Below are 26,244 nucleotides of genomic sequence, written 5' to 3'. Positions count from 1 at the left end.
ATCTGCCTTGCAGACCTCGCTGCAGCCACCTTACCATTTACCAGACTGGGGGCTGTGTTTTCCTCCCAGCTCCACACACCAAGACATATGCCCCATGATCACCCAACAAACAACTTCGTTGGAGCGAACAGGGGACCCCCACCCACCTATCATTCTCCACCCCCTGCCCATGCCAGCTCAGATTTTTAAAGATGAAAATAATCCTGACTTCTTCCCCACCACAGCCCTCTCCGCACAGTTCAGGGGTTTGGTTTTGTTTTGTTTCCACTTGCGCATTAGACTAAGGGGAAAAGGAGGAAGAAAACAAAGTCTCTGAATCCGATTCTGCCCCAAACGAAAGAAAGAAAGTAATTGCAAATAAACTCTATCAAGTTCAGAAGCCCAGGGAGTCATAAACCTTCCCAGCCGTGCAGACTTCGGGCAGATGTTGACGGGCCTCAGAACCGCTGCAGCTGTCCTGAGCTAGGAGGGACGCGGGAGGGGGCAGAGCCTCTCCCAGAACAACACAGGGTTCAAAGACGCCGGAAATTCGAAACAAGCCCTCCACCCCAACCCCAGCGCAAAGCCAGGCCTTCTCGGTCTCATCCTGGGGCGCCGGCTTTGGAGGGTCGCAGCTCTCATCTCGGCGCCCCGCTGTCACCCGGAACTCGGAAGAAGAACCAGGGGGGGAACCCGAGACCTGGTGGAACAGGAGGATCGGGCAGGACACTACAACCCGCTTTTGCTCAAGAGGCTCCTGGGCCCAAGTTTCCCGAGCCTGCCGCCCACAGCACAACTTTACATGACCTGGCCGCAAGCCAGGCCAAACTCGATGGCCCCGGGCCACCGCCAGTCCTTTCTCTTGGGACCCCCGCCGCTCGGCCTCGCTCAACCATCGCCCCAGATCCTCTCCCTCAGCCATGCCAGCCTACAGCCTGTGTGGTGTCGGCTCTGCCATGCTTTCTCGATACTTGCACTTTCTGCTCAGCCAAGTGGGTAAAAGGCCCAAGACAAAAACCCTCTAAAAGATTTCTCGGCTTCGAGGTACTGCACCGGGAGCATCAAGACCACTCCAGCCGAGGGCGCAAAGGCTGGAGCCCAGAGAGCTAATGGCGCTTTCTGCCAGGTCATCTGGTGGGCATGGGGAAGCCAAGAGTGACAGTAAACATGTACAGCACACTGAAATTCACTTTGCCCTCAGCCTCTGACTCTGTGCACCTTCCCTCAACCCGTCGGGGCCCGCTCGCGGCTCCTCGCACTCACCAGCGTTGTAGGCGGCCAGATCTGCCCCAGGCCCGGGGCTCTTGCGCTTCCTCGGCCGCCCCTTCTGCACTGTGCCCACGCCATTGTAGTAGGGAAGACCCAGAGGGTTGGCCCCAGCTGCACCCAGCCCGGCGCTCTTGGCCGCGGCGGCTGCCGCTGCTGCAGCCGCCACGTCGGCGTGGTTGAAGTGCGCGGGGTACTCGCCCTGCAGCAGCGCCTCGAAGTGCAAGCGGCAGTAGACCAGGCTGTCCTTCATGCCGAAGTGGTCACCCGTGGTCAGCATCTTGTTACACGTGGTGCACGTGAAGCAGTTGAGGTGATAAACCAAGTCCCGAGCTCGCATCACCATCTCCGAGGCCGAGATGCCCAGGTGGCAGCGGGCGCAGCGCTGCACAGAGAAGCGCCTGTAGGGACCATCGAGGGAGGGACTGTGGGGACACACGGTTGGGTACCCCCCGTATCCCTCCTCCAGGTACCGCTGCTACCACTGGTGGGAATCCACTCAAGACGGGCAACCGGGTCTTAACTTGGAGGATGGGGCAAGAGGGAACTAGATTTTGGCCCATATCTGGTCCAACCCTGAAACATAGTTTCCCTTAACCATTTTCGTGTCTACAAAGGCTTTACTTTACCCAGAGTCTGAGCAAGCCCTAGGAAAGCCTCGCTGGGGAGTAAGGGAAACTTCCCATTCATCCCTTCCTCAATCTCTACCCCTGCCCTCCACACCAGTGCCTGGGCATCCTACAGACCTTTGTAATTCCTAAGAAACAGAGACAGGGAGAGAGACAGAGGCAGGGGAAGGGGAGGTGCGGTTGAAATAAGCAGACCTAACCCTAAACCAGGAGAAGAGAACCAAGGAGCCTGGAGCCTGCCTGTTAGTGATTCCGGTTCTTCAATCCTGACCAGCTTTCACTCCCATCTCCAGGAAAGACCCGGAAATGCACCCAATCTGATCCCCGTCTCTGTCTCCAACTTTGTTCCACACCAGTCCAGACTGCCTGGGTCTGGGGGTGCCTGTTTCAGTTCGCCCCAGTTGACCCAAGAAACTTCAGAGGGAGAAGGGTGCCCAACTCAAGCTTATTTTTGGTCTAAGCTAAAAAGAGGGCAGCTTCTGCTTTTCTCTGGCTCTCCACCGACACTTCACAGATCTTTCCAAGAGTTCCCTCAGATTATTGCTTAAAAAGGATGTCAGTCAATTTGTACTGGCTTGGAGAAGGGGGGGGACTACATAGGGAACCCTCCCTTGGGACAAGACTGGATCTGAGACCAGGGGTCCTGGCTGCCCCGGGGGCGGTGGGTCCCGAGGTGGGGGCTACCTGTAGTAGTCTTCCTTGCAGTAGATGCTTCCATCCTTGCTGAAGCAGGTGAGCTCCGACTCCAGGTTGAGCTTGCACTCGCAGCACTTGAGGCAGCGCATGTGCCACTGCTTGTCCACCGCCAGCAGGTAGTAGCGGTCGGAGATCTTGCCCCCGCAGCCGGCGCACAGCGCAGCGCGGTCACTGCTGATGGACGGCATGGTCTGCGGAGGGAGGGAGGCGCGAGACCGCAGCGCCTGCGTCAGCCTGCGACCCCACCGCCGCCACGCCGCGGGGAAACAGGCACGCACCCGCAGCTCCCTCGGTGGCTCCAGCTAGCCCTAAACGCAGCGGGGTGGCTGCCAGGGTGTGTGGTACGCCTCCTCTACGCCAAAAGGCCCATATCCAAGGGGCTCAGAACCCAGGTCCGCCCATGCAGCCCAAGTCGGTCGCAGGCCCGGACCGGCTGCTGGCCTGGACAGACCTTCCTCCTTACTTTACCCCCTTCCTGTCCCCTCTGCTCTTTTCCCGAAGGGCTCATGCTTCGTTGGGGGACTGGGGGCAGTCGTGGCTACTTCAGCCAAGCCCTCCAAAAGCTGTCCCCAAACTGTTTCTTAAAGGAGCCACTCTGCTGGGCCCCAAGAAAAGGGATAAGATGACCATTATAAAAGTCACCCTCCACCCAGACTCCTCTCCAGAGACTCGGTCGAGTTCTTGGCCCCTAACCCCAGTGATCTCTGAATTCTTAAGCCGGAGGTTTAGGCCAGGGCAAATAGCGCGCGGCTACCACCTCTGCCACATTGGCTGGGGCCCTCTTAGGTCCTGAGAGAGGCTGAGTGTGGTGCATGGGCACCCTCAAAGTCTCCCAACGCAGGATAGGCCCAATCCAAATCCTCTCCTAACCTGACAGGCTGAGTGGGTACAACTCCGGAAGAAGAGCTTGGAAACAAGAGGCACTGGGGCTGCTGTTCTCGCTTTCCAAGCAGAGAAGCTTCGCTGCTGCTCCCCACCTCCTTGGCCTCTAAAGGGCACTGCGGGGCCTGGCTTGGGCAGTGTCTGTTTGTCTGGCCCCCAGGAAGGTCGGAGGCAAGGAACTGGCTATTTGGGGCTGGGCTGGTGGAGCCAGGTGTGGAGATCCGAATGGACTCTCCTTCCACAAGAACCAGGCCAGAGCCTGAACGGCCAGCCCTAACCGGGCCGAGTGAGGCCAGCCAGGAGGCCCGAGATGCGAACAACGAAGAGCGCTGGCCTGGAAGACTTCGACCTCTGAAACTGTGCTGGGACGGGAACCCCGATTGCCAGGAGGCGGAGAGTAGCTCCAGTCGGCTGGAGACCCCGGTGCTGCCGGGTTGGTTCGTCCTTCCCCGCGCCGAAGGCGGCCAGAGCCGAGGAGAGCGCGGGGTTGGCGACCAAAGAGCCCCTTGAAGTGAGAAGAGAGCCATCGGGCCGCGGGTAGGACTTCGCTCCCACTTCGGGAGAAATGCTCTCTTCCACCTTTAGGGTCTGAAATTTCGGTCTCAACCTTGTTTCCCTCCTCCGCCCCAGCAGCCGGGTTTCCCGTGAGCCGGGAGCTACGGGCCTTGCATCCTGTCCGCAGATCCCCAGCGTCCAGTCCCGCGCGGCACGAAGGACACTCCCCAAAGTGCCCCCAAACTTAGGAGAGCAAAGGCGCAGACCGATCCGGCCGCGTCCCAGCTTCTGGCCCGGACCCCGCAGCCGTGCGCCTACCGTCTCCGTGTCGCCGCGGTCGATGGCGGAGCTGATGGCGGGAGCCTCGCTCTTGGCCCTGCGGTCCATCTCGTCGATGACCCCGTGCACCTCGGGGCCCGACAGGCTGTGGAACAGCATCGCGGCGGGACCGGCGGGGCCGGGGGCGCGGCTCCTCCGCGGGAGGGCTTGCCCCCCGCCTCAGCTGCCTGGCGCTCCCCGCACTAACGGGCCCGGTGCATCGCCACCGCGGCCCCGGCCCCGCCCGAGCTCGGCTGTGCCCCCAGGCCGGGCTCTGGGCCCCGGGCGCCCGCGGGCCAGGACGCCTCCCGCCGAGGCGCGGGGGCAGCTACATCGCGGGGCGCCTGGGCGGCGGCGCCAAAGCCAGGGTCACAGGGGCACGGGGCGGGTGGGGGAGGAGGTGGGGTGCGGGAGGGGGCAGGAGACCAGGGCAGAGGTCGGCCCCCGCCGCGGGCGCTTTCACGCCGCGGGCATTGCCCGCCCGGCTTCGGCGCCCCGGGCGCAAAGCAGGAGCGCAAACTCTGCCCGAGGCGGCGACGGCTGCGGTCGGGGCTCACTAGGGAGCGACTAGGTGCCCGCGGCGGCCCAGCTGCCTGGACCTCTCCCCTCCCCGGGGTGTGCCCCCAGCCCAAGGCGACCCGCTTAGGCGCTGGGTCGGCTATGGGAGTAGGGGTTTCTCCGGAGCCAGCTAGCCGAGCGGAGACACCAGGAGAATTGAAGAGGAGGAGGAGGAAGAGGAGGAGGCGGAGGTGGAGGAGGAGGAGAAAAAGGAGGAGGAGCAGAGTGGGAGGAGGAGCCGCCGGCCGCGGGCCCCGCCGCGCGCAACGCTCTCCAAGAGCGCGCCGAGCCCAGCCCCGGCTCTGCAGTCCGCGCCAGCCAAGCGTCCGCGCCTTTTCTACAGCCGCGCCTGACATCACGTCCTGCCGCCGCGCCATTGGCCGCCCGGCACCCCGGGCCCCGGCAGCGCGTGCTCTGGGAAGGCGGGAGACCCGAGAGGGAGGGGAACCGCAAGAGGAGGAGAGGAGCGACGAGATGGTGGGAGCTGGTGGGCGAGGCTGGGGGGCGGGGGCGGGAGCCAGCGAGGGAGGAGGGGGAGCGCGGGGTTTGGAGTTTTAAGCTACAAACAGTTTGCTGCGATTTTCTTCGGGAAGGAAAACTAAACCTTCTCTCCCCGCCGTCTCCATCCTAAGAAGGCGCAGCCGCCAGAAGATGCTTGAGGAAGGGCTCCCTCGGGTAATCCCTCGGCCCGGAGCCGCCCCTCGGGCACCGGCTGGGGAAGCCTGGGAAGGCCGGCCTGAAGCAGAGCTCGGGGAGCCTTCGGCCGCTTCCCGCCGAGTCCTGTCTTCCGCCTGGGCTTCGCGCTGCGAGGCTGCGGGCTGCCGTGCAGGCCTCCTGCGGACCCGGCTGAGCCAGAGCGGCAGGAACCGGCGGGAGCTATGGCTCCCGGGGAGGGCGGCCAGTCAGCTTACCCTGGCTCCAAGCGAGCTACGGCCCAATTAATGGCCCGGCGTGTAGTTCCCACTCTCTCTTCCCGGTCTCTCTCCAACCTGGAAGAGTGAGTGTGAGCGTGGCTTTACGAACGAGAAAGGCATGGGTTCGGATCCTAGTTCTGCCATTGACTTGCAGTGTAAACTTCGGCAAGTGACTTAACTTCCCTACGCCCGTTTCTGATCTTTTAAGTGAGGGACAAGAAAGCCCTCTCCACATGGATGTGATGAGCGAAAGAGATCACGAATGTAAAATGCCTGGAACATAGTAGGCACTAAGGAAATTCTTTCATCACTTCCTTTCCTCTCTTCTTCCCTTTAAAAACTTTCCCACTCCGAGCTACATTAGGTATCACTGAGGTTCTTAAAAACCACAGGCCCATTGCGCTGTCCGCTGGGTGCCTCATGCCACAGACCAGTTACTGAAGGGCATCCTTCCTGCAGCTTGGCTGCACCACTTCTCCAACAACCTGGCCTGCCGCATGAGTCCCAACTACCACCCCAACCCCCAGACTTCAAGCTCCACCAAGAGACTCTTGGGAGTGACGGGGTGGGTGATGAAGAGGGATTTAGGGAATAAAAAGTGACTGTGGAGAAAAACTGAATGAGCTAGTTACAGAACCTCAGTCTCCTGGCTCTGCCTTGGAGGCGGGTTCGTGTGCAGTGACTTGATTGCCAATAAGAGGTAAGGGGCTAGCCAGGATCTGTGTAGTTTACCTTACAGGGCATAGAACTGAGGCTGTACAAAACATACTTTTACACAAGTCTTACATGAATTTCAGACAACTACATGTGAGCTTGTAATGCCCAAGCACAGACATGCTTTGTGTGCAAATGCACATGTTCATCTTCATTGGCAAACACTTCGAGTGTAAGTATATAATGCCAGGCAGGAGGATGCATCTATACACTGGAAAATTGCAGTTATAGGTAAAGTTGCACTCTCAGACAACTCTATGGAGATGCCTGTGTAGGGTTCTCTGAGACCATGTTTTGCATATTTGCAAAACTTTCGAAGTTGCAAGAATGTGTGTACATGCTGCACACGCACAGATGCCCTCAAATGAGGAACGGACCATCAACCCAAAGACGCGCGTGCGCGAGTGTTCACACAGACGTGTGTGTGCTCTAGCGCCTGCACAAGGCCAGCGCCCAGGCACACTGACGCCCGCACGCGTACACATAAGCATGTTTTACTGACGCATCTGGGGCACTTTCTTTCAAAGAAAGGAGGGAATGAAGATCTAATCTGGGAGTCACCGGGGTTCATCGGGAGGTTGCCCAACGGGTAGGGAAAAAAAATGTAACAGCACTTGAGCGTTTGTCCGTGGTACATCTCTGTGCCCAAGCTGGAAGGATGCAATGCGTTTCCTAGAACTCGAGGGGCTGGCTCCCTTCGGAGCTGCGGGGCGGGGGAGGAGCACTCGGTTACTCTTTGCCGCGGGCTTCCCCAGAAAGGTGGAAACACACCCTGCGGCTCTTCACTTCCCCCATGTCTGTAAGCACACGCTTTCTTCGCCACCTCTCTGACCAACAGCCCACACCACACCCACCGCCGACCGACCCCGAATTCCCTGACAGGATTGCCGCCGGGTGCGCCCGCGTATGTATCCCTCCGTGTCTGGCTGGGACGCGCTCGGGTCGGCAAAGGGCTCAAACTTCAATTCCCGCCACGGGATCTGGGCACCCCTCCCGCCCCCGACACCACACACACCCCAGCCCTGAGTTCAGAGGCCGGTAACTTTGCTAATCTCCCCCAGCGGCGAGGGGAACATCGCACAACCGCTGAGCCCTGTCCACGGAGACTAAACAAGGAGAGGAACAGGCTGTAAACACACATCTTGACACGTGAGTGACATTTACACGGTGCAAGAAGCCGCAGCCGCGAGGATGGCGGCGGGTGGGGGGAGCAGGCATCCGCAGGTAAATGGAACCTTCGGAAGCGCCGGAAACAGAGGCCCCTCGACGCCCCTCCCCCAGGTACGGGAAAGGACTCCCCAGGTCGCTTGAACCTGCCTTCTGTGGGAGGTGACAGGTGAACGGAATTCAGGTCTGGCTACTCTCGCCGCTGCCTACCTCCCCACCATCTGCTTCCTCGCAGACAGGCAGACCCGGCGCATAATGAGGTAGCAGCCTCCAGCCGGCCACCGTGACTAACTCAGAACAAAAGCTCTCCCTCCACGCCTCTTCCAACAAAGGGGCCACCAGCCCTGGCGCTCCCCGAAGGCTGCGGGGCTCCGGGCTGCCGGCTGCGGAGCTGCCGCTCGGAAACTTCCCGGGGCTGCCGGCGCCACGGAGCCGGGGCCGGGAGGGAGGAAGCACATGCCGCCCAGAGAAAGTGAGGCCGGGCCTGGCGGGGGAAGAGGGGGCGGGAGCCGGGTAGCCGCGGAAGGAGGGTGATTGATCAGTGCGCCGTTCCCGGCGCTCTGTCCCGTTATTAGAGGCGGCCAAAGCAGGGCCACGCAATAACCTCCGAATCGCCAACTAATTGACGCTGCAGGCAACTACTTCATTGTGCGCGCTGGTTTTATGTCTTCATAGCCGGTGATTGACAAGGTGTAATTAGTCATCTCACTCGGTGATAAACATGGGCACCCTCCTCCCGCGGCATCAGGCCGTGTGTACCAGCAGAGGAAGCGATAGTTGACGCTGATATACCATTAAATCAAAATGAAGACGTTCAGAAGTGTGTGTTTGCTGTGACGCTCTGATGGTTTATTTCTCAAATACGGCACCAACAGATTTACTTGATTTGCAAGTTAACTACAACATTAACTGGTTTTATTTATTTTGCCTCTTCTTTCCTTTTCCTAGGCAGGGATGTTGCTCTTGGAGAATGTGAAGACAGTTTGCTTCTTGACAAGCGAGCGAACGGGCGCCCAGATTTTTGCAGCCTCTCGAGTCTCTCCCGAGGGAAAGGCAGGCAGAGAAAACGCCTGATTTGGGAGCCACCAGGGAAGGATTCCGCGCAGGGGGAGCCGCCCTCTTTGGCCCCAGACCGGCCTGCCGGGGACCCCCTTTGGGCACAGCCAACGGATGACCTGAAACACTGAGGATGGTGCTGGGGGTTGGGGTGGGGAAAGCCTTTTGGATAATAACTGCAAAGAAGAAAGAGGTGAAGACAACTGTTTCTTCTCTGCCTTGCAGCAGGAGGAACTGTGTTCTTAGAGCTGTTGGCTGCAGTCACAGGGCCAGTTGCCTGCCTCGGTTCCCTGAGTAAAGTGTAATGTCTCCTGTTCTCAGGGTTGCACCCTTCAGCAAATTATATACCTTGCTCAGCTGTGAAGTAGGTCTTGCTTAGGGAAGTGTGTGTGTGTGCGTGCGTGTGTGTGTATGTGTGTGTTTATGGGGGTGTGTCTCTCTACAGTGAGGCTGCTACTAGAGGTGCTAGTTATTCATTTCAAAAATCTGGTGGTTAAAAACTTTAAAAAGGGGAGGGAGCATTGCTGGTTGGGCTCCCTGGGATTGCTGGGGTCTGTCTTGACTCTAATTCTGGTTAGAGAATGGCGAGGACTGAACAAAACTACCAACTGAAAGCCCACTTCCAGTGTATCACACAGCCCCCAGGAACCCCCCAGTGGGGAAAGCTCCCTGCACTTTCCCCTTCTCTCTAACCTCTGTCTTGAGTTTGTTTAGCAGAGGAATGGTGATTCCTTGCCACCATGCAGGAATGTGGGGTTGTGGACATCTCCAAGAAGAGATAGGGTGAAGCCGAGTCACAAGGATGACAGAAAAGTCTCATATTTTCAAAAATGACCCCCTTCTACCCAGGCCTGGGCAGGAGAGGCAAAGAGGGGAGTGTTTTATACTGATGTGAGAGGCTGTCAGTCAGCAGCAAATCAGCTCAGGCATGGCCACTTTATGAAATCAACTCTTTTTGCCTTGGTCAAACCTTACCGAAAATCTGCTGGTTACTCATACTGACAATATAAATTAGCTGCTTCTTAGGTTTTTTTGAGGAAGAATACCACGTCTGTTGATAGATAAATGGCTTGGCCCGACTCAGGCAGAGAAGAACCCAATTCCTCCTCCTCTTATCCCTGCAGCGATCTGAACAGTTCCGAAACCGCCTCCCAGGGCGTCAGCTGAGCAGGTTGGGGAACTAACCAGGGCCCTCTCTCTAGGGCCCTGTTAAATGCACTGAACTTAAAATGAAACACGAAGTGTGAATTTCAGGTTTGAACATGATGCATCAGGAAACGTGGAGGTTGGCAGCCCTTTTCTCCCTCCTGCCTTTCGGTAGCAGGTATTAATATTGTATTAAATGTTATGAGAAAGTAAAGGCTGCGGAGAGGAATGTGCTCAGATGCAATTTTGTCAAGGTTTTTATCTGTGATTATGATTCCAGATGTAGAAACTCCCGGAGGAGGGAAATGAGGGGCTGCTGGCGTGTGACATGTGTTTTAAGGTGTTTGGCAGTGTTTCTCAAAGTGGTGACAAAATGTTCAATTTTATTACAGGGAATCGGCAAAAAAAAATATGAATATACTAGGCTGGAGAGTGTTCATCTCAGCAGAGGATTTACCATTATTGATTAGGGTGGGGAAAGTTTGTATCTGGGTCCGCTTAAATCACATTGTCAACAATGTAAATCTGTCAGATCAGATTATTCCGAAAGCACTATTGTAACAAATACACAAAGCTAATTGCATCTCTCTACCTTCTAATTTCCATGCAAGATGTAAACTGCCCTGGAAGCACACAAAAAAAGTAAATATTGCAACGTGTCATTTTTTAAAACTGGTGTACCTACCACTATTGCTTGAGAGTGATTTTTCTTAACCTAACCCAGAATACTACTCAGTCCTAGAAGGGACCCTAGTCCTAGAATTTTGCTCATTCTGTTAATCTGGTTGCTTTTTAGGTAGGAGCACAACTAAAAGCAATGAATTTCCTCACACAGGGAACCACATTTTGCTAAAAGGAAAATCAGGAAGATTGTATGGGGAAAAAAAGTGGGGTTGGGGGAGGAGGCAGCTGAACTCTTGACTGACAACTCTTGTATCTACATGCGCTTGAATCTGGAAAAATTCCTACCACAGTCTTTTCTCCATTCAGAGACATCTCTGCCACCCCTCTCTAACAGCAGTATACCCCTAAACTCTATTTCCAACCAAAGGTTCCCTCATAAACCTTTTATAAGCTTCACATACACTAATCGACGCAGGTACGCAGCTAGCGCTGACTAGACTGGAGGAGGATTTGGTAAACATTTCCATAGAACAAAAAGAGGGGGTTTTGGCTAAAGATGCTGGACTTGGCTCTCCCACAAGTCCTCAACCAGAGACTCTCAGCACACACAGGACACATTACTGCATGTGGATTGCCCCACATCTAGCACACGCAGTCTGGTCCATCAGCCCATTTCCTGAAGCTCACAAGTATTCAGCCCCAGCCCTTCCTTAATCCCGGCTAAGGAATGTTGATTTTGGCTTCCCAGCCACTGGCACTATTTTACCATCACAAAACATACTGGTTCCTAGCACAAATCGCACCTTCCTGGGAAGGAAGAAGGTTCCTCTCCTGTGAAGTGGTTGGTACATTTCTGAGGGGAACAGTGAGGTTGCACGGAAGGGAAAATGCTCAGCGTGGTCACCGTCTCTCCCTGCGCTTTCAGCAGAGCCCTTTCTCTACCCCAGCCCAACTTTCCACTGGCTTGATTAGCAAACCTCTACTGCTATTTGGGCAGCCGGCATTGTCTCCTTAGGTGAGGAACGAGTCATTTCCCACATAAGCTTCAACCGAAGCCCAACCTCTTGCCCCCTCCCCCATTTTTATTCTTCCATTAATTAAAACAACTAATGTTGCATCGATTATCTTTGCATGAATGAAAATCATTACGGGCCCTTGCAGGTATATGGGAAATTCTGTTTGCTCAAGTATTCACACTTTGATTTCCAATAGACTCATTTTCCCAGGCATAAAGAAATTCAAACAAAACAAAACAAAAACAAAAACAGAATCTCCTGACACTTTGCAGTAAAGCATGAAGACTGGTAGTAATGAGCTTGTGCCGATCTCTTGCAGGAAGGAATGCTCAGATGGCCCTGTTTTAGAGCTGAATTGTACTATCTGGTAAAGGCTTCTAGACAGTTAACGCAAATGTGGATAGGTCATCAGACCTAGATTTTGAATTTGTGCTTGTGTTGAAGCAGATGAGCTCATCCAAATTTACTTTTAAGCTACCATCAGTCCTCAAAAGTAAAAAGGCAGGGGACAATCATCTCTGGAATTTCCCGGGTAGTTGGCCATTTCAGCTTGCATCTCCATTTCTGGGGGCTGCCATAATTAGAGCGATCTATTTTGCATTTACTTCTCTTTCCAAGCACTACATTATTCACTCTTTCCTGTGCTTATTAAACAGTGCCACCTGCACCAAATTCAACAAAGCTCTTCCATCAGTCAGCCCAGTAAGGATCCCAGACCATATATTATCATTAATTGAAGCTCAATTGAATAGTTGACGATAGAGGCATGAGTAAAAGCAACACATTTCCTAGGACCTGCTTATAAGAATGTTTGAGGCAAAAAAAAAAAAAATTCCCCAAATTGTCATTTTTTACAAACTCATTTCATTCTCTCTGTATAGTAATTTAAGCAGCAATTAGCAAGTCTTTTAATTAATGAACTACTCCCTGTATGTCACCAAGGTGCCTGCAGCACAAATGTCCTTCATAAGGCACTAGAAGATGCAGTCAATATTTTGTCACCCAAAGCCTTCGAAGCTGACCACCTCGATAGCCCTAATACTATCAAAAGCATCTGAAGAGGCAGGGACAAGGCTGGGAGGCAGAGGACAATCTTGAGAAAACTAGCCGTGGATAGCCTGAATCCAGAGAGAGGGAGTGGCAGGAAGAAGGGATCCAGAGACAGAAAAGAGAGGTAGAAAATGAGTGTAGATAGATACCAGCAGTTAAAGAAAAGCCTAGAAAGTTTCTAGCAAAGATGGGACCATCTCTGAGTCTCAGCTGTAACAAACTCCATCTAAATGCTGATGGTTTACAAATTTTTAAGAGCATCAAACCTCCCTGTGCCTTGTGCTTTAAAAAGCTCTCTGCTTTGTTCAAAATACTGCTTATCTTTGGCATTGTCAACAGCTCTGCATCTGGGAGAGATTAATTAAGTGATAGGTCAGGCACAATGAGGTGAAAGGGCATGTCCACCCAATCAGGACTGATTCATCCATTTCTAGGTGAATCAACTTTGTTGAGGGATGCCAATTTCAGTTCCATTTTCAGGGAGGATTTATCAATAGGAATGCCTGAGCTCCCCCAGTGAGGGGCTCTTAGATGGAAAAGCTATTTCCAGACAGAAAAATCTAAAATCCACACTCTCTGTCTTTTACAGATGTAAAACCAAAACGTAACTATAAATTGTCTGTATGCTTAAGTTTTACTGATCTAGGTGAAGGCTGATTTTCTTGAACATGACCTTTTACAAAACCACTAATTGGATGATTACAAATAAGACTGCCATGCAACACAATTTTAAAAAATAAAGACTTTGCTTTCTTTTCTCCCCTTCTCAACTGTTCCTCATTGCCTCTTCCTTTCAAAGTCCACTTTTAATTTCTAGAGGCAAAGTGAAAGAGACAGGAGGAAAGAGAGAGAGAGAATGTAAAAGAAATAGAGAGGTTGTCTAAGTGTTCGCTGAATTTTTCCAGACCAATTAGAGGTTATCTTTAAATCTTCACTCCTCCATGTCCCCCACACTTTTCTAAAAAATCTTTAGTGAGAAATCAGCTAATTGGAAAGGCCATGTGGCCAGTTCACCCTGTTCCTAACCAGAACGGTTTTAAGGACCTTGGATCCTACTCCCCAAAATGACACTCTCCCCATCTCTTCAGCAGCACGTCAGTCTGGGTCAAAATTGAGGTTGCCTCTGTGTGTGTGTGGGGGGGGGGTGGTGGATGGGTGGGTGAGAGAGAGACAGAGAGAGACAGAGAGGGAAGTAGACTCCGAGCCTGTGTAATGCTCAAGTAAAGTGACTGTTTTGAGTAGACCCCAAACAAAACACTTGGAATATTTTTACTCAGTTCGTGAATACCCCTGGCAAAAGAAGTTCTCCTTTTACAAGGTGTGGTGGGGGTGGGGTGGGGGGAGGAGTAAACAATGGTTTGTGTTTTTTGTAACTGACCAACCATTTCCCTTTCTCCAAAGAAATGTAGAATGCCAGTTTCTTAACTATCCAATTCTTTAAATCATTTGGGATCCATCTATATTTATAAAACTGAGCAGAAACACTTAACAGCCTGATCAATAGCCATTGACCATCAGTGCACCTCACACCCTAACATGCACAGCTTGATCATGTATATTTGATCATCGAAAAATTCAAAGCATCTTGCAGCAGTGTATCAAGCTTCCTATAAAACAGTCTATCTTTTTCTGTGGTCTTAAAAACAGTGTTGGTTTCTCTCTCTCCTGATTTCATCTATCTATTTACACACACACACACACACACACACACACACACACCCTTCCCTTCCTGGAGAGTTTATTGCTCATATATTTGATGAAGAACAAGGTAATTAACTGTGAGGCTGTACATCTGGGCGGTACTTCATATCCACTGTAATAATAAAACATTTTTTCCCCCATTTTAGCAGAAGAAAGGCTAGTCCTGCCCACAGATTCAGAGGACCCCAGAGTCTCCATCTGCAAAGCCTCCTTGTTATAAATCCTGCCTCCCTCTTAAGTGATGGCATGCACAATTGCACCAAGGGGCACTAAGTGTATCTGTAAAAAAAAAAAAAGCATCATTGGAAAAGCTTGTCCCTTCTCTGAGATTCAGCATCAGATACTAGGGGTTTGGAACAGACACGGCTGGCTCCTCTGTCCCTAGTCTCTTTGGCAGGAAACGGGAACAAGAGTGCAAAGGGCTTGTTCTAGGAAGAGACACAAGTAGAAGGGGTGTATGTTGGGATCTCAAGGGCTGATCTCATGTCCTAAGCACATGCCACTAAGCTCCAATATCCCCAAAAAGGACTCAGCCCTGCAGACTTTTCTGATATTCCGAGGTCAAAATACCAGAAACTGGTTCTAAGTTTCTCCAATCTGTCGAAACCGCTCCAATCATTGGGTCAGAGGAATACCAGCTGGCAAGCCTGCTCCAAGTCTGCAGCACAGTCTTTCTAACCCCAACCCCAGAGACCACCTCCCACCCCCACCCCCAGCCAGCAAAACAAATTACCTGCAGAACCTCCCATTTCTGGAGTCCCCTGCTCTGTATTCCGAATCGTGCCCAGAACAAATTTCTCGGGGCCCTTCCTTCTAAAAGCAGCAGCATCTGGGCAGAGGCTCCCTCCTTTATATGCGGGGGTAGGGGGGCAGACTTCATATGATAATACATGTAATATGATATGGAATGACAGAATGCATGACAGTTGCCCATAATACGGAGAAGTCAGTCAAAGGACAGAGGGGACATTTGGATAATTACCATCCATTGGCTAGTCAATCACGCGAACAGAGAGAAACTGCACAAAACCCACAATGGAGTTGGGAAACAAAAGAGACCCGAGCCAGACTCAGGATTAACCGGTCTAAAGCGATCTAAATGCTTTTGTATCTGAAGAACTGAGGCTCCTAGGTTGCCCCCCCTTCCCACTCCCAGGGAACTAATTGCGGGGATCAGAGTTAAAGCCCTCTCCCTCCTTTACCCTTTCTCTTTGTAGACTGCTCACCACGCAGAAAAAAAAAAAAAAAATGATTTCTCTCTCTGTGTTCATTAAACTATTTTAAAGTTAAAGGGGTGGGGGAGGGAGCCTCCATGTGGGCCCTCAGCCCAGAAGCTGGGGTTCTTCAGTCTTGGAAGAGGCTGGGACAGTCTCAGTTGGTCTCAATTCTTTGTTTCTGGGTGAAGTCTTCCCTCCTCGCCCCTGGAAACAGATGCCCCATTCACCTGGGCAGCTGCCCTTTGCCTGGAGGCTAATGGGGATGGCTGGTACCTGTTTTGGGTGAGGAGTGCCCATAACTGGCTCCTGCACCAGAAAGACAGACAGGTCCATCCCCTCGTTGAAAACTCAAATGGAGTCAGCATCCTCAGAATTAAACGGTGTGAAAGGGTGACAGAGAAGGAACTCTAGCCTTCATAATGGGTAAGAGAGAAGACGACGGTGGTAAATTGTGAGAAGAGAAAATCTGCTTCTCAACTGGGGAGTGAAAAAGACGAAGAAAATCCTTCTCAATGAGGCAGGGAGAGACTATGCTTACTTGGGGAACGGGATGAGAAGAGATTCTTGCCTGAAAAAAGAGAGAGGCAAAGAGGTGATTCCTCAAAAGAGAGGAAAACGGTCCCATAAATTTTTAGAGACTCTGAGATGAAGGTGAGAGAGGAGGAGAATTCCTCAAAAGATAAAAGATACGGGCAGAGATCTCTGTCTGAGAGTGAGACCCCCGAGTTCCAGGGCGGAAAGACGGGCAACTGTCTCACCCATAAATTCCCACCGGGTCCTCCGATGCGATTCTAACTCGCCCAGCGCCCTCCCGGCCCGCGGAGCTCGCGTGTCCCCGCTCGGTGGCAGCGGCGTCTCCCAGTCCGGCACGCGGGTGCCCGCCGTGCCCCCGTCCGCAGCCCCCTGCCCCTCGGGGCGGCCGGGGAGCCCTCTTACCTTTCCGAGTCCTCCGCCGCGGGTGTGGCCGGCTCGGCGGGCGGCCCCGGGCCAGGGCCGAGGGGCGAGGGGCGGGGGCGCGGGGCTGGGGGGGAGCAGCAGGGTGAGGGCTGGGGGTGCTGGCACGGTGCCCAGGGGGGGCGAGGGGGCAGCGGGCAGCCCCAGGGCCCGCGGGCGAACACGGCCGAGCCGGAGGAGGGGCGCGGAGAGCGGGGCCGAGGAGGGGCGCCGGGGCCCGGGGCGGGGGGCGGGGAGCTCCAGCCTGCGGGACCGGCCCGGGAGCCAGGCGAGGCGCGGAAGGGAGGCCTCGCGCTTGGGGAAGCCGAGGACCCGTCGCGCGGATCCCTTCGGCTGACAAATCAATCAGGGCCAGCCGAGCCGGGGCACTGCCGCCGTCGCTGCGGGGCTCGGGACTCCCCGGCCCGGCCCGCGCCGCCAGCTGCCGGCCGCCTCGGGTCCGCACGGGCCGGCGTCGCGGGCGGGGCGGCGGTCATCCGGCTGCGGGCGCGTGCGGCCCGGGCGGGGGCGGGGGCGGGGGCCCGCGCGGCGCCGCATCCTGGCCTCTCCTCCCCCGCCCGCCGCCCGCCCGCGCCCGCCGCGCGCTCCCCCCGCACTGTCACTAGCTCGGGCAGTTCCGTCGGTCCGTCTCTGCCCGCCTCCCCGTGTGTCTCTCCATCTCCCGGTCTCTGTCGCGTTTCTCTGTCTACCTTCCTCTCCCAGTCCCTCCCGCTGTCCCCAGCTCTCTTGCTCGCGGCGCCTGTTTTCTCTGCCTCCGTGGTGCTGATTCTCTTACCCTCTCTCCTCGGTCGTTCTCACCATTATCACCCACACTCTCTTCTTTCTTTCTGCCTCCCCTCACTCTCCACCCCTCCTTGCTCCCGATGCTCAGGAGGACTATGTATCTCTCCCGCCTTGAAGCAGCAGCCCCAGCCTCGGAATCAGAACTTAGTCCATTTCTCTACTCTGAGACCTCGGACCAGTCACTTCCTCCCTCCCAGCTGCAGTTTCCGTGTCTGAAAGGAGTTAATAAGTGGCTCGCTCTCGGTGATGTGGTTGGGAGGGGCGCCGCCGCGGGGAGGGCAGGCGGGAAGTGTTCCTGGACTCTGGTTGTCCCTCTTGGAGTTCGTACTTACCCAAGAGCAGCAGTCACTGTGGCAGCTGCCTGGCGGCTAGGGCTCACCAGGTGTCAAGTGTGCCCCGCAAAACCAGTCTCCCAGCCTCCTGGGCCAGACAGCCACCAAAAGGCCAGTTCAGCTGGGAAGGTCAAGCGTGGGGTCTCAAAAGCCAAAGGTGGGTTCTTCTGGGGTCTGGAAAGCCTCTAGCGAGAAACATCTGTGGTCCCCAGGGCAGATCTCAGAGATGGATTCAACATCTCATGCCCTGGCACTTGCTGGTTCCTCCTTCACTGACACCAAGCAGGAGGGCAACACTCTCTCCTGTCCTTAAACCCAAGCAGGAAAAAGCCCATTCCTCCCCGACTTAACACACACACACACACACACACACACACACACACACACATACACTGAATGACTTTTAAGCTTCAAAGATGTTTCCTGGATGGAATGTGGCTTCAGAGACAACCTGTCTTGTGAATAGCTGTATCCTCAGTGTAATCCTCATTATGAATTTTTTGAGTAAAAGCTAGACAGAATAAATAACCTTCTATAGACACATGAGGCATACCGTGAATGATCCCAACCACAATCCTAAAAGAGAGGTAGTTACCGTTCCCGTTTCACAGGTGACGAAACTGAAACTTAGAGGGATGTGACTTGCCCAAGATCACACACTAAGAGGCCTTGAACCCACATCTGTCTGTCTTCATGCAATTTGCAGGCTATCCCGAGAGAGAGACTCTGGATACCAGTTCCATGATTATTTCATGCCAGTTGTACAAGTGCCATGAAGGAGTAGAGAGTACAGTTGAAACCAAACATCCAGGGAAACTGACCTGGGCTGGGGGCTCAGGAAGGGTTTTCTCAAGGTGAGACCTGAAGTCAGCTGTGGGGCTTGCAATTTGTAGGAACTGGGAATGTGCTGTTAAAGAGAGAGTTCTTAAAAGAGTGATCAGCAAGTTCAGGGGTGGGGTGGGGGTGGGGGGTTGTTTGGAAAGGCAGAAGGGAATATCCCTAGAAAGGCCAGTGTAGCTGAAGCAGAAGGAATGAAAGGGATGAGGCTGGAGAGGTAGGCGGGACCAGGTAGAGAGAGGGAGGAGCTTATAGATGGAGGAGGAGCCTAGCCAGGCCTCATTGTTTCCCTATGAGCCCTGATTTCCCTTTTCTTGACTGGAAGCCAGGTGAAGCCAGATTCAGTCCCCATAAGTGTCCTCTGCCTGTGGTCTGTCTCAGGGAGTTGTCATCTCTTGTCCTTTCCTCTGCCATGTCCCAGCACTGTCCACCTGCTTGCCTTGGCATCTGTGCCGCCCCAGGAGCATGACCTCCCCCAGACCATGTATTGGAATGGTTCCTTCCTCTCTGTGCCCTTTACAGTCAGTTTCAAAGGAGTGTCCTCAGCTGGCATTTGTTGCTGGAACGAACAGTCAGGAGCTGTTGAGAGCCTGCTGTGTGCCAAGTTCTGTGCTGGACATTGCCCTTGTCTTCCCAAAGTGCTCGTTTCATGGGGGAGACACGTTTTTTTCTTTGTTTGGCTGTGCCAAGTTTTCTTTGTGGCACGTGGGCTTCTCTGGTTGTGGTTCATGGGCTGGGTTGCCCTGTGGCATGTGGGATCTTAGTTCTCTAACCAGGGATCAAACCCTTGTCCCCTGCATTGGAAAGCGGATTCTCAACCACTGGACTACCAGGGAAGTCCCAGGGAAGACACTTGTGGACACACAGAACCATAATGACCATAATGAAGGGGCCCTGAGGCGTGGGACTGGAAGCTGTTTAAGGCCAGGCCTGTTCCGGTCTGCTCACCTTGTACAGTCTTCAGGATGTCACACAGGGCTTGGCACAAGGTGGGCACTCAGTAACATGCATTGAGAGGATGGATGAAAAGGAAAAGCGAAGTTTAAATGCAGAAGGACTAAGGATAAACAGGAGGTAAGTGAGGCAGGAGAAAGGATGAGGAGACTTGTCTGTGAAGGTCTAGCTAAGAGCAATACACACACAGGAGGAAACAGGAGGATCTGTACAGAGGGAGGGAGCTAATGCTTATTGAGCTCCTCCTCTGGGCCAGGCAGGACCTGCGCATTTTTGTGCAGTTATCTTGACTAACCTTCATAGCACCACTGTCTCAGAGGCAGCATTGCTCTCCCTTTTCTGAGTAAGCATTGGAGTCCAGAGAGGTTAAGTCACCAATCTGAGGTCACACAGCTAGTAAAAGCCTGCATCCAGATGTGAACCCAGGTCTGCCTGCTTCTCGCCACTAAAAAGTGGAAGCAAAAGAGGAGGCAAAGGAGGAGGAAGGAGATGACTGAGAACAAAAGAAGGGTGGTGGTAAAGGAGTGAGCTCTACGAGTAATTTTTCAGCTTAAAAACAATTCCCATTTCCCAGCCCTGCCGAGGCTGCTGCGGCGGATCTGAGACGCGCCGGCCCTCTGACTCGCAGGAGCCTGCCGAGGGGCCCCAGCGAGCTGCTTCAAAGCCGGCCTCTTCAGTACAGGCGCTTTTAAACTTCACACGGGAAACTTTCCAGGGCTGACTTTTTGCACTTTGTTTCCAAATCAAGAGATGGGGAAGTCCCTGTTAGTCCAGCAGGGAGGAGATCTCCCTGAGAGACTGACTCTGGGTTTCTGGGCTTGGCATTAGGCTCTCCACCTCCCAAGGGAACCTGGAGGGTGGGGCAAGGGGCAACCTGTCCCCTGCCCTCAGTGGGTTCCCAGAGAGAATTCAGGGTGTGGGCTTGGCAGCCGATCCCTCCTGGGGATGAGGCTTCTTTCCCTGTGTTCTTCCGAGTCTGGTTTCTCACTGGGTTCCTGGTGGTGTTGGCTGACAAGGTGTGACCAGCTTACAAGGGTCATGTGTATGCCTTGCTCTTCTCTGCCCAGCAGCCTCCAAACCAAAACATGCCGTCTGTCATCTTCTGATCACTGTTGTGAGAAGCAGCGAGGGTCTTCTTAACCCTCAGCTCTCTCTGATTTTTGGAATTCAGACTTGGATTTTGGATGTACATCAAGAGGCTGGCTCCATGCATTTTAATTAAGCTGTCTTTTTTCATTTATTACTAATACACTCCTCTTAACTATGATTTATTTGTTAAACAAAGCACCATAAGCCGTCACTTATTCATCTTAATTTCAACAAAATTAAAGTAGTCGCTGTTAGATTGCACCTAATTGCACTTGCAATGAAGAAAACGGAGATGTTAATCAAAATAAATTGAAGATAAACAATAAAATCATTACATCTTTGCGGCGGTAAGTGTAACTAATCAGTTTTGACTCGAAGCGACCGAACAGGAATAATGAATGTGTCACTGAAGGCACGCTCATTAAGGAGAGCCACAGCAGCCTGGGTCCTCAGGGCAGCAAACAGCCACCCTGTCCAGGTGGCCCTGAGGGTTCCTGCCACCCTGGGCAGGGCAGAGAGGCCCTGCCGAGAAAGGGAGCCGGGAGGAGGCTCACAGAATAGGAGGGAGTCCTGGCCGAGAAGCCCAAAGGCTGCCCTGCCTTCGAGGGGTTCTCTCAGTCTGATGAAAAAGCTAGAGGTTCCAGGCACATTTCTGGACTTTGCAAATAACTAAGGATCGGGGAAGAGGCCAGGAAGGAAATAGACATCCAGGAGACATGGTCAGACACATGCCAGAGGACACAGGAGAAAGGAGTCCAGCAGAAAGAGATAAGGAGAAAGAGAGACAGGCAGATGGAAAGAGAACAGGACGAGAGACAAGGGCATAGAGGCATAGCCAGGCTAGGAATGGACAGTTGGATAGGATGACAGAGTAAAGAGCCTGGAGTTGTCAAGCAAATTGGAATTGAGGTGAGGCTGGAGACCAGAGATTGAGATCTTGACGTGTCTTGGCAGAACCAGTGAAGAGCATCCGAGTGGACATTTACTCTTCTTCACTGGTGTTTGCTTTTTGGGGGGAGTTTTTGTTGTTTGTTTTGTTTTGGCTGCTCAGCATTCATTTGCTATACTTGAGGTGGGACTTGTCTTTTGGGATTGCATCTTCCCCTTTATATCCCTTCTTCCCTCCCAGTCAGTCCATGTGGTTCTAATAGAGGCAACTCCACCTTGAGGCCAGAGGAAGGAACATGTGACCTAGACCTAAGCCAATCAGCACATTCTATTCCTGTGGCCACAGTGATTGGTTGAAGGATGGCTAAGCAGGCCCAATGAGAGCCAATCCAGTACTTGGGCCTGAGGACTTGACAGAGGTCTTTGAACCTTTCTGCTGGTCTCTAATTTAACAGGATGCAGGGTTTGGGGCTGCTGCCACCATCTCACTGCCATGCAGAGCTTGAAACCAAAGCCAACAGAGCAGAAGGCAGCATGACAGAGCAAAATGAGTCCCAGCGACATTGTTTGAGCCCCAAATCCAGCCAAGATGAAGCTAGCCCTAGCTCCTGGCCTTTTTTAGTTTCATAAGCCAATAAATTTCCTTTTTGTGTAAGCCAGTTTGGGTTGGGTTTTCTGTCACTTGGAACAGACAGTTCTAGCTGATAGGCTTCAAACAGGAATGCAATGCTGTGATGTATTTTAGTAACATCCCTCTGGCAGTCACAGTGCAGCAGAGGGACTGAAGGGAGTGAGCTTGGCGGCAAGGAGGCCAGAGGGGAGGCTGGAGTGGTCGTGCCAAAGAGGGCTTATGTTGAAGAGCAGGCCATGCTAGGGGGTCCTGTCACCACCAGTGCGTTAGGTTCTTACTGCTGCCATAACAAATCAATGCAAACTGGGTGACTTAACAGAAAATTCTTCTCTCACAGTTTTGGAGGTTAGAAGTCTCAAGTTAAGGTGTCAGCAGGGCCAAACTCCCTCTGAAGCCTGTAGGGGAGAATTCTTGCCTGCCTCTTGCAGCTGCTGCTGGCTCAAGGCATTCCACCTTCTCCTCCTCTGTGTCTTCTCGTCTTCTGCCTCTTTTAAGGACATTTGCCATTGGATTTAAGGTCCACCTGTGTTATTCAAGAGGACTTCAGCTCAAGATCTTTAACTTAATTACATCTGCAGACCCATTTCTTCCCCTCAAATAAGGTCATATTCATTGGTTCCTGGACGTGAACGTATCCTTTTGGAAGTCACCATTCAACCCATTATGTCATCCCATAATGGCAATCCATTAAAACCGAAAGAGCTATTTCCAACTCCAGTCCTCTGTGCGGCCCATTTCACACCTCAGAGCCTCAGTGTCACCATCTGTAAAGTGGGTCAAGGTGACCCACGCAGCATGTGACAGAATCATGTGAACACTAATGTCCTGTTCAAATACAGTGATTTAAAGAGAGATGAGGAGGCAACTTCCATATCGCTGCCTCCTGTACATGCCCATTTTGATGACATTTTTCTCATAAATGCCAATTTTCTCACAAAAATTCTTCTATTCAATCAAAGAATGATAAAGTTGTAAGGATGACACTTTTTCCATGAGACACAATAAGGCACAATAGTGATATTCCATAAATGCACACTCCCTTCCCCAACTTCAACTCATAATAAGGAAAGGGAATTTAAATTAAGATAGGCCCCTGGGGGCTTCGCTAGTGACTCTGTGGTAAAGAATCCACCTGCCAATGCAGAAGACACAGGTTGGATCCCTGGTCCGGGAAGATCCCACATGCCACGGAGCAACTAAGCCTGTGCACCACAACTATCGAGCCTGTGCTATAGAGTCTGGGAGCTGCAATTAGTGAGCCCACGTTCCCTAGAGACTGTGCTCTATAACAAGAGAAGCCACCGCAGGGAGAAGCCCACACACCACGAAGTAGCTACGAAGTAGCCCCCTACTCACCATAACAAAAGAGAAGCCTAAGCAGCAACGGAGACCCAGAACAGCCGAAAATAAAATTAAAAAAAGAGAAAGAAAAGATAGACCCATGGGGAGGAAAGGAGTTGGGCTTCGCCAACCTGGAGTCTCCTCGCAAGTGTCCTCAGCTGGGACCTTGAGGCCCGCTCAGAGGTGCTTTGTCATCCCAACCCTGCCCCCTCCATCTGGAAGCTCTGCCTCCTTTGGTCTCCTGCCTGACCAGGTGAAGATTACGGCCATGACAGCTCCATTTACCGACCATTTGCTCTGTGCCAGGCAGAAGGCTCAGGGATTTCCACGCCTTAGCTCAATTTCCCTATTCACAGAGTCTATTACTGCCCCCATTTTATAGATGAGGAGATTGAGGCTCGGAAGGGAGAAGTGGCTTTCTCAAAGTCATAGAACCAGCAACTGCTAGAGTCAGGTCTCCAGCCCAGATCTGTCTGGTCCCAAAATTCATATCTGCGACCAGGGCATTAACCTGCTGAGGCGCAGACCCTGAAAGCCAGTGGCGCTGTGGAGACACCGATGCCCTGGGGTGGGGGTCCCCTGGGCTGTCAGCAGGAAGAGGTAATCCGCCTAATGGTGCTGAGCCAAGGCGGCAGTGCTTTAGCTTCATCTAGGGAGCTCTATCAAACAGGAGGGGGCCCCTAAATTCCTCTTTGAAGTGGAAGCCAGAGGCAAGAGCTGCCCTATAAGGGATGGCTGGATGCCATGTGTCAATGGAGGGCCAGAAACACACCAGTTTCTATACCCAGCACAATACAAGTCAGCATAACTCAGAGGAGGCTTGAGTTGGGCACCAAAGCCAGATGGTGGGCAGAGGGAGGAGGGGTGGAGAAGGAGCCCCTCTCTGGCCATGGTGCCTCCATTTAAGTTCAAGAAATGGAGGCCTTAAAACACACTCTATAAAAATTAAACATAGAATTACCATATAAATCTGGCAATTCCACTCCTAGGTACACATCCAAGAGAATTGAAAGCAGAGATTCAAACAGATACCTCTGTACACTCCTGTTCATAGCAGGATTTTCACAGTGGCCAAAACATAGAAGCAGCCCGTGTCCACCGACAGATGAATGGATAAGCAAAACACGGTATATACATAGAGTGGGATATTATTCCGTCTTTAAAAGGAAGGAAATTCTGACACGTGCTGCAACATGGGTGAACGCTGAGGACATTATGCTGAATGAAGTCTGTAAGCCACTGCCAGAGGGACAAATACTGTGTGGTTCCACTTGTATGAGGTACCTGGAGCAGGTGCCTAAAATGCCGCCTGGTACCCGGGACAGAAACTAGAACGGTGGCTGCCAGGGGCTGGGGGAGGCGGAATGGGAGTTACTGTTTAGTGAGTGCAGAGTTTCAGTTTGGGAAGATGAGAGAGTGGAGAAGGATGGCAGGGATGGTTGTGCGACAATATGGATGTATTTAATGCCATTGAATTGTACAGGTAAAACAGTTAAAATGATCACTTTTATATTACGCGTATTCAGCCCAGTGAAAACAACCAAAGCTGACATTTCCCTTACTTCTTTTTTATGTTATTTTATTTATGTATATTTTGGCTGAGCTGGGTCTTCATTGCTGTACGTTGCTTTCTGTAGTTGTGGCGAGCAGGGGGCTACTCTTTGTCGTGGTGGACACGCTTCACTGTGGTGGCTTCTCTTATTGCGGAGCACGGGCTCTAGGGCGCCCGGCTTTCAGCAGCTGTGGGTGGCAGGCACTGGAGTGCACGCTCAGTAGTTGGGACACACTGGCTTAGTTGCTCTGCGGCATGTGGGGTCTTCCTGGACCAGGGACTGAACTCCTGTCCCTTGCATTGGCAAGCAGATTCTTAACTGCTGGACCACCAGAGAAGTCCCTCCTTTACTTCTAATAAAAACCTTTCCTAGCTAAAAGGCAAAGGCAACCGCCCTCTGTTATTGAGTGCTGTGTGCCAGGCTTTAGGCAAATGTATTCCATTCATCATCTATTTTGTCCTTTGCAAAAATCACATTGGTAATTATTTCTCCCGTTTTCCACATAAGGAGGTGGAGTCTCACAAGAAACTTACCCCAGGCCTTACAGCTAGGAAGGAACTTGAACCCACCTCCTTAACCACTATTCTCAGAGAGGGAAATCCACTTACCCAGGAACACACAGCCGGAAAGTGGCAGCTCCAGGCTTGTCAGACTCTCCTTGGTCCAGGGGCAGAGTGAAAAGATGGGAAAAAACAGACTTTGGCTTATTTGACCTCTGGGCAGAGTGGAGAGGCAGCCCGGAGGCTAGCAGCGAAGGCCCATAAGAGGCTGGTAGGGAGCCCAGCCTTACAGTGGATGCCTTTCATCTTTGAGAGTCCCTGGGACAGCTTTTCCGCCCTGGGTTTTACTGCCTGCTAGGAGTTGCAAGGAATCAGAGCATGTCCAATAAATGTTTTATTCCATCCTGAGTTGGCCCTCTTGGGCAAAATAAGCGCCTTTCTCTAGGAGGAAATGAAGGGCCGAGCATTTCTAGGGCACCTACATAGGGAATGGTCTCTTTATTTCACATGGAATGACCAGCTCAGAGAGATAAAGCAGCTTGCCCAGGGCTACACAGCCAGTCAGCCCCCAGGGTTCCCAGCTTCTGGCCCTGGAGTCCACATTGCTCCACTCCACTCCAGAGCTGTCTGAGAGCTGGGCTGTCTCCCTCTCAGCCTCTGGGTCTCCCTTCTCTGTTCTAACAGAGGAACGCTCAGCAGGCTGTGGGCACTGAACTGCTAAGTCATCAAAAATCTCTGAAGGTGACTTTTCTTAGAAAGGCCCTCTGTGATGGGACTCCCTGCCTGCTTCTCCAGCCTCATCTCCCACCAGCCTCTGCCCTCCTCCTCCCCCAGTTCCTCTGAGCCACTGTATTCTTCCTCACTCCAGGCCTTGACCTCTGCTGCTCCCTCTCCTAGTGGCTCCCTGACCCCCCACCTTTGCCAACTTAACAGTGGTTCACTCTTAGATCTCAG

At 52.8% G+C, this 26,244-nt stretch overlaps 1 protein-coding gene across 3 annotated transcripts in view; it reads right to left on the bottom strand.

Annotated features, from left to right (window-relative positions):
• Positions 1-17,364, bottom strand: part of LHX2 (LIM homeobox 2) — a 99,918-nt gene extending 82,554 nt beyond the window's left edge. Inside the window, exons 1-3 of one of the 3 annotated variants that reach the window (XM_027556232.1) lie at positions 17,158-17,364; positions 2,559-2,761; positions 1,243-1,646 (exon numbers count right to left, since the gene is read on the bottom strand). In XM_027556232.1, coding sequence (XP_027412033.1) covers positions 1,243-1,646; positions 2,559-2,758 — 604 coding nt within the window. In that variant the 5' untranslated portion in view covers positions 2,759-2,761; positions 17,158-17,364. Of the gene's footprint in view, positions 1-1,242; positions 1,647-2,558; positions 2,762-4,265; positions 4,464-17,157 lie in introns of those variants that run through there. The other 2 variants (XM_027556231.1, XM_027556233.1) reach the window with 2 other exon arrangements.
• Between the last annotated feature and the right edge of the window lie 8,880 nt (positions 17,365-26,244).

Source organism: Bos indicus x Bos taurus, chromosome 11 (genome assembly GCF_003369695.1).
Source record: "Bos indicus x Bos taurus breed Angus x Brahman F1 hybrid chromosome 11, Bos_hybrid_MaternalHap_v2.0, whole genome shotgun sequence".
Classification (NCBI taxonomy): Eukaryota; Metazoa; Chordata; class Mammalia; order Artiodactyla; family Bovidae; genus Bos; species Bos indicus x Bos taurus.
This window is presented reverse-complemented; position numbering and strand designations above follow the sequence as displayed.